General features: G+C 39.5%; 1 protein-coding gene across 1 annotated transcript; it reads left to right on the forward strand.

Moving 5' to 3' along the window:
* The first annotated feature begins 3,820 nt into the window (after positions 1 to 3,820).
* LOC106083255 (lectin subunit alpha) lies at positions 3,821 to 8,198 on the forward strand. Its single transcript, XM_013246168.2, has 3 exons — positions 3,821 to 3,956; positions 4,021 to 4,135; positions 7,873 to 8,198. Exons 1-3 carry the CDS (start codon positions 3,846 to 3,848, stop codon positions 8,136 to 8,138), a joined length of 492 nt encoding a protein of 163 aa, XP_013101622.2. The 5' UTR covers positions 3,821 to 3,845; the 3' UTR covers positions 8,139 to 8,198.
* Positions 8,199 to 8,887: the final 689 nt, after the last annotated feature.

Raw genomic sequence — 8,887 nt, forward strand, 5'->3', positions numbered from 1 at the left:
CTAGCCGCTTGAAATTTTGTACAGATACTTAAAATTGATGTAGGTCATTGGGGATTGCAAATGGGCCATATCGGTTCAGAATTAGATATATCTCCCATATAAACCAATCTTTAGATTTGACTTTTTGAGCCCCAGAAACCGCAAAATTAAAGATTTCCAACAACTGTGCCAAGTATGGTTTAAATGAGTCTATTATCTGATATAGCTCCCATATAAACCGATCTATCGACTGGAATTCTTGAGCAATTCAAGCCGGAATTTTTGTCCGATGTGGCTGAAATTTTGCATATAGTGTTCCGTTATGACTTTCAACAACTTTGCCTGGTACGGTCCAAATCGGTCTATAACCTGTTATATACTCCCATATAAGCCGATATCCCGATTTGACTTCTTGAGCCCCTATGAGCTGAATTTTGTCCGATTTGGCTAAAATTTTGCATGTAGTGTTCTGCTATGACTTTCAACAACTTTGACGGGTACGGTTCAAATCGGTCTATAACCTGATATAGCTCCCATATAAACCGACATTCCGATTTGACTTCTTGAGCCCCTATGAGCTGAATATTGTCCGATTTGACTGAAATTTTGCATGTAGTGTTCTGTTATGACTTTCAACAACTTTGACGGGTACGGTTCAAATCGGTCGATAACTTGATATATTGTAGCTCCCATATAAACCGATATACCGATTTGACTTGAGACCTTACAAGCTGCAATTTTGGTCCGATTGTAACCTTAATAGCTCCCATAATGTAAAAATCAGTTTGTGTTTGTTTGTTTGTTTGTCCGTTCCGTATAGACTCAAAATCGACTGAACTGATTTTCTTGAAATTTTCACAAATGGTGCATAATGATCCCGTGGTGAAAATGGGGTACTACGGTTTTTGATGTCTGAAGGGGGCGGACCCTCCCCCTAACCCTAATTTTCAAAAACGCCAGATCACAGAGATGGGTGGTGCGATTTAAGCGAAATTTTGTGTGCTCTCTCAAAGTAACCTAAAAACAAAAAATTTGGTATCCAAATTTCGAATGGGGTACCTAGGGGCGCCGCCCACCCCCCAAAAGCTACCAAATATATATATTGACCAATCACGACAATATGGGATTCAAATGAAAGTATTTCAGAGTAGAAAACGTATCTGATATCAAATTGGCAGACCAAGTATTTGGGGGACCACCCCAACCCCCAAAACACCCCTAAATCGGACATATTTACCGACAATGGCAATATGGGACTCAAATGAATGGTATTTGCCAGTAGATTACGAATTTGATATCCAAATGTGGGACAAAGTTTATGGGGGTTCACGCCATCCCCAGAAGACCCCCCAATGGGGACAAATTTACGATCATAGCAATATAGGGCTCAAATGAAAAGTCTTTGGGAGTAAAACACGAATCTGATATGAATTTTCGAGAAAAAAGTGTTTATGTACCACCCCACCCCCATAAAACCACCCAAACAGGACGTATTTGCTGACAATTGCAATATGGGGCTCAAATATGAGGTATTTTAGAGAAAAACAAGAATCTGATATATATTTTCAGGGCCAAGTCACTGAGTGGCCGCTCAAAACAGCCCCCAAAACGGTCATGTTTGTCGACTATGGAAATATGGGGCTCAAATGAAAGGTAATTGGGAGTAAACAACGAATGTAATTTCAACATTCGGGACCAACTGTCTAACCGACTTCCCACCCGTAAATAGGACGTATTTGCTCACAATGACAATTTGGGTCTTAAAGAGAGTGGAGCTCGCCATTGTAGTTTTTAGGGCTCATACCCAAAATAAAAGGTATTTGAGATTAGCAACGTATTTGATATCCAATTTCGAGGCCCATGGTAATATGGGGTTCAAGTAAATGATATTTGAGAGTAGAGCAAGAAGCTGATATATTTTCAGAGTTAAGTGTTTGGGCGAAACACCCCTAAATCGGACATGTTTTCTGACCATTTCAATGTGGGGTTCAAATGAAACGTATTGGGGAGTAGAGCACGAAATTGATTTCCACTTTTGGAACCAACTTTTTGGGTGTCTACCCTTTCCCCAAAAACACCCCACAATCAGCAATTATTTACTGACCATCGCAATATGGGGCTCAAATAAAGGTGTTTGGGAGTATAATACGAATCTGATATCCAAAAGTGGCACCATGTATTTGGGGCACCGCCCTTTCCCCCAAAACGTCCCCCCCACAAATAGTAAAAATCTACCGACCATGGTAATATGTGGCTCAAATGAAAGGTACTTGAGATTTGAAAACGAATTTAATAAACAATTTTGCGACCAAGTGTTTGGGTGACACCTCATCCCATAAACTCCCCTAAGACCAATGGCAATATGGGGTTTAAAAAATGGTTTTTGAGGGTAGAGAAGGATGCTTATAATTTTTCAGGGCTAAGTGTCTGGGGGACCACCTCAACCCAGAAAACATCCCTTAATTCGACATACATATTTACCGATCTTGGCAATGTGGAGCTCAAATGAAGGGTATTTGGGAGTAGGACACGAAATTCATATGCACTTACAGGACTACGTTTCTGGGGGTCCACACCATCCACTTGATCCACCAACGGCCAACCTGAGGCACTTCCCACTAACAAAATCCATATGTGAATATCGGGCTTCAATAAAGTCTTTAAGCCAAAATAAGTCTTTTACATCCAAAGTTAAATAACCATAAACCATTCGAGCAAAATCGTCATACTGTTTCTCAAGCTATATACAGATACTATTTTCGTAGCATGGTATTTCACCGAAAGCTCTTTAAATGTCAAAAATAAATATTCAAAGGATAATTTTGATCCAATTTTTTGCTGATTTGGCTGAAATTTGTCATACGATGTTCCGTTATGACTTCCAGCAACTGTGCCATCTACGGTTCAACATAGTCTATAACCTGATATATTCCCATATAAACCGGTCTCTCGATCATCCATATTCGGTTCCTAGAAGCTTTAATGTTTGCTGGTTTGACAGAAGTTTGGTATAGAAAATAAAATTATGCCCTACATTTATTGTACATAAATCCATGGTGGTGGGATCCAAAGATTCGGCGCAGCCGAACTTAACCCGCTTTTATTTCCTGGTATTTAAATCTCACAGCAAGCCGATTACTGACTTAGGTGTATATCCATTGGGTCATGGGATGAATGTATTGGGTTGCCCAAAAAGTAATTGCGGATTTTTCATATAGTCGGCGTTGACAAATTTTTTCACAGCTTGTGACTCTGTAATTGCATTCTTTCTTCTGTCAGCTGTTACTTTTAGCTTGCTTTAGAAAAAAAAAGTATATTTGATTAAAGTTCATTCTAAGTATTACTAAAAATGCATTTACTTTCTTTTAAAAAATCCGCAATTACTTTTTGGGCAACCCAATATATCCTCACCCTCTTTTCAACCTTACCTAACCTAAACTACAATACAATCGGAAAATTGTGTTGTAATTGAGTGGACGATATTTCGATGAGTGGCAATGGATTGACAAGTGGAACATACCCCCGTTCTTTGATAGTGGGTATAAAAAGTAAATATGTCGTAATGCAATTCAAAGATAACGAACAAAGACACCACTGCAGTGGTTCAAGTATCTCTTTCTAGACAAGTTTTACGATTTTCGAGTACACTAGTAATAGAATAGTTTACAATTAATATTTCGAAATAGCACTCAAAAGAGTCAAGCACACTTATATTCTCAATAATTATACCACAACTACCCTTTTCAAATTGTAGTGATTTTTCAAAAAAAAAAAAAAATCATTTACTCAAATAATAATTGAAATGTATTTAAGAAGTCTAAACTAGCATTCGATCAGTTTAAATTATAGTTTCAAAAGTCAGAGACATGTTGTTTCATACTATTTTATTAGGCTCCCTACTATGTGGCTTGGCAGTGGCTGTGCCTAAATGGTGCAACACTACCGAAAAGGCATATTTGGTGGAAGAGGATCAAGCGGTACAAGTGGCATATTTAATCATAGATTTCAAGTAACACAAATCCATTTTGTTTAAAATTTCAGTATAACTGGTTCCAAGCGTTACACGAATGTGGACGGCGTAACCTGCAGTTGGTGCAAATAGATTCGAAGGAAATCAACGACATCATTGTAAATGAAGTGATAAGGCCAAATACAGGTAAGAGCCAACATAAAGAACATCAAACCAATACCAACGTGTAGCGATTCGAGTTCGATGCAACACAAATGTTGCTAAGGATTTTAGCCCCGATCTCGGATCTTGACTTCTTGGGCCGCTAAAGGGCGAAATTCTTATCAGATTTGGCAGAAATTTTCAACAATGGCTTCTCCCATGACCTTCAACATACGTTTAAAGTGGTTTTGTCTTTGGCTGAGGTAGACCAACAGTCGTCCAGGGTTTAACCTTAAGGATCCACAAACCTTATATAATAACACGCTTAAATATTCCCTTTGGGATACGCAATCTAGTTTTTATTTATAATATACTTCAGTTACGAATACCAGATGGAGGTCACCGTAGCGCAGAGGTTAGCAAGTCCGCCTATGACGCTGAACGCCTAGTTCGAATCCTGGAGAGACCATCAGATAAAATGTACAGCGGTGGTTTTCTCTTCCTAATGCTGGTAACATTTTTTGAGGAACTATGCCATGTAAAACATCTCTCCAAAGAGGTGTCGCACTGCGGCACGCCGTTCGGACTCGGCTATAAACAGAAGGTCCCTTATCATTGAGCCTAAACTTGAATCGGACTGCACTCATTGATATGCGAGAAGTTTGCCCCTGTTCCTTAGTGGAATGTTCATGGCCAAAATTTGCACTTTGCAATACTTCGGTTCTTATAATTCACCATGGTGTACTAAGCTCTTAGTTGCAGTGCGTTGATTGGTGTCAGTAAATGCGGCGCTTTGGCCAGTTGGTGTAAATTTCTGTAGTTTAGCTACTGGGTCGGGTCGTCTAGGTATACGGACGGTAGGTTTCTCCGGTATTCGGACGAATGGATCTTGGGATGTTTGGTCTGATATTCGGTAGATTTCTTCGGTATTCGGATGGATGGTTCTTGGGATGTTTCGGCTGGTATTTGGTAGATTTCCAGCCGTTGGCTGATTTGGAGCTCGGATATAGCTTGGGCGTTAGAAAGCGAACGGATCGCGTAAGGAAGCAAACGAGTCGCGTTAGGAAGCGAACGAATTGCGTAAGGAAGCGAACGGATCGCGTAAGGAAGCGAACGAATCGCGTTAGGAAGCGAACGGATCGCGTTAGGAAGCGAACGAGTCTCGTTAGGAAGCGAACGAATCGCATAAGGAAGCAAACGAGTCGCGTTAGGAAGCAAACGAATCGCGTAAGGAAGCGAACGAATCGCTCAAGGAAGCGAACGAATCGCGTTAAGAAGCGAACAAATCGCGTAAGGAAGCGAACGAATCACGTTAGCTGATGAGATCTCAAGGGCTTCGGAGTGAAAAACTGCGGACCATGCCGCACGTTTAATGGTTTCGTCTGCTCGAGCGACTCGTGCTCATCCTCAGAAAAGTGTGACATTATGTAAAGACCGTCAAATGACCAAGTGAGGATTGCGTTGGGAAACGAACGAAACGCGTTAGGAAGCGAACGGATCGCGTTAGGAAGCGAACGAATCGCTCAAGAAAGCGAACGAGTCGCGTTGGGAAGCGAACGGATCGCGTTAGGAAGTGAACGAGTCGCGTAAGGAAGCGAACGAACCGCGTTTGGAAGCGAACGAATCGCGTAAGGAAGCGAACAAATCGCGTTAGCTGATGAGATTTCAAGGGCTTCGGAATGAACGACTACGGACCATGCCGCACGTCTAATGGTTTGGTCTGCTCGAGCGACACATGCCGATCCTCAGAAATGTGTGACATAAAGTACAGACTGTCAAATGAACCAAGTGAGAAATTTATTCCACTTGTCTTATTAAAAAAGACGTCGAATAACGACATTCAATGTGATCATCTGTCCCTGGCTCAGATCGGACTATATTTAGATTAAGGGTCTGAAGCCCATAAAAGCTTTATTTATTACCTGATTACGCTGAAATTTGAAACAGAGTGTTATCTTAAGCCTCCTGATATCTGACTCAAATATGGATCAAATCGGACTATATTTAGGTATAGCTGCCATATAGAACGACCTCCTGATAAAGCGTCTAAAGCCTATAAAAGCTTTATTTTGTAACCGATTGTGCTGAAATTTTAAAAATTGTTTTACGCCTCCTAACATAGGACCCAAATGTGACTCAGATCGGAATATATTTAGATATAGCTGCCATATAGACCGATCTGCCGATAAAGTGTCTGAAACCCATAATAGCTCTATTTATTACCCGATTTCGCTGAAATTTAAAACAGTGGATAGTCTTAGTTCTTCCTACATACGTCCCAAATATGGTTCGAATCGGACTATATTTAGATATAGCTGCCATACAGACCGATATCCTGATAAAGGGTCTGAAGCGAATAAAAGCTTTAATATACCCTACACCACTACTGCGGTACAGGGTATTATAACTTAGTGAACTAGTGTGTTACACCCAAAAGGAAGAGAGACAGACCCATCGATAAGCATACCGATCGACTCAGAATCACTTTCGGGTTCGATTTATCTGTCTGTTTGGTTCGATGTCTGTCCGTCCGTCTGTCTGTTCGTCTGTCCATGTTAATTTGTGTACAAAGTACAGGTCGCAGTTTTCATACGATCGTCTTCAAATTTGGTACAGGCATGTTTTTTGGCCTAGAAACGAATCCTATTGAAATTGGAAAAAATCGGTTCAGATGTTCAGATGAAATTGGAAAAAATCGATTCAGATCTGGATATACCTCCCATGTATATGTTCGTCCGATTTTCAGTAATAATTCAATAAAATAGTCATTTGTAAACCGATTCTCTCGAAATTTGGCAGGAATGATTTCCTTTTGACTCTCGACATTATTGGTGGATTTTATGGAAATCTGTTCAGATTTAGATATAGCTCTCATACATATATATCGCTCGATTTTAACTTCCAGAGTCACAGCAAGTGCATTTATTGACCCATCTTGACAAAATGCTTTCCTCGACGACTGCCACAGTATCTGAGGAGTTTGCTCGAAATCGGTTCAGATTAAGGTATAGCTCTCATAGATATTTCCGTCCGATTTTGAGATGCCGATGTGCCGATTAAGGGTCTGAAGCCCATAAAATCTTTATTTATTAACAGATTTTGTTGAAATTTGAATTAAAGTATTGAACAGTGACTTATACTTATTAGACCACCTAATATTCGTATCGAATTTGGGTGCAATTTTCACCGGATTGTGACGAAATGGGGTTTTCGTGCATAACCGAGGTGTTGGGTATCCAAAGTTCGGCCCGGCCGAAATTAATGCCTTTTTACTTGTTTTTGTTTGCTATGTAGAACAAAATTATGCCCTTCAATTAAATTTATTTTGTATAAATTTTTAGCCGAATCAATAATCGATGCATTTCCCATTTGAATTCGAATAATAATTTCGTTTAGAGGGTTTTTAGACTAGAGAATATTCCAAAGTTTAGTGAAAGTCCAAATCGTTCCATAACCTGATATAACTGCAAAGTATAAATCGAAATTCCATTGCTGCAAGTCTATCATCAAATCACTATTCAAAATTTCATGGAAATTCGACTTTTATGAACCCAGGTTCTTAATTTAGGAGATATGTTTGTCATATCGCCCAAACGATGCCAGTGTTAGTTTTTTTTGCACATTTTTGGGCACAGTGACAAGTTGACCCAGTCCCATACCCCCTGCCGATGTTTTTAGTTTCAAACTCAGCAATGAAATTTATGATTGGTGCATTCACATTATCTGCCAGAGGTTTCATACAACAATTAAACTTGGATAATTATTACCTTCTTTCACTACAGTTGACTACGGAGCTTTCTTTTGGCTAGGCGGGAATGATGAATTCAACGTAACAAGCAGAGAAAGAGACTTCTATTGGTCACCTTCTGGGAGAAAAATGGATTTCTCTAACTGGGCAGAGGGTCAACCTGACAATGACGAATACAAAGAACATTGCGTGCATGCACGTGGAATATGGGCTTATTTTAGATGGAATGATTATGCATGTGACAATCGTCTCGGTTTTATATGCGAAGAACATAGTTTGGCTGCCGTTGGCAAGTCATAAAATACAATGTTTAAAAATAACAAAAAAAAACCAAATGGATTCGATACATAAAAACAAACAAAAAATATAAAAGAACATATAAAATTTTTCAATAAATTGATTTTATCTATAACTAGCTGGATCGGGCCCGCTCCGCTGCGCCTTCTTTTACTTTATATGGAACAAAATTTTCCTTGGAATATTTATTTTCGACATATAAAGAGCTTGTAGTGAAATACCATGCTTCGAAAATAGTCAATCGCTTAACAAAAAGTTTACCAAGATAAGTGTTTTCATCTGAATCCTATATGATCTTTATTGGTCTACGAATTAAAGTTTGGATGTAAGGTGTACTCCATTCCTAAAATACTTTATTTCAGTCCAATATTTTTATGATGTCTGATTTAAGGGGTGTTTTCGGGGGTGAGACGGTCCCCCAGAAACTTGGCCCTGAAAAAATATCAGCATCGTGCTCTTCTCTCAAAAACCATTTATTTAAACCCCATATTGCCATTGGTTTTGAGGGGGAGTTTACAGGATGAGACGTCCCCCAAACTCATGGTCCCAAATTGGTTTTCGAATTCGTTTTATAATCTCAAATACCTTTCATTTGAGCCACATATTGGCATGGTCGAAAATGTTCTACCCTTTGGGGGGTGTTTTGGGGAAGGAGGGGTGATGCCTAAAATACATGGTCCTACATTTGGATATCAAATTCGTATTATACTCCCAAATACCTTTATTTGAGCCCCATATTGCAATGGTCAGTA

The sequence above is a fragment of the Stomoxys calcitrans genome, chromosome 4 (assembly GCF_963082655.1).
Source record: "Stomoxys calcitrans chromosome 4, idStoCalc2.1, whole genome shotgun sequence".
NCBI lineage: Eukaryota > Metazoa > Arthropoda > Insecta > Diptera > Muscidae > Stomoxys > Stomoxys calcitrans.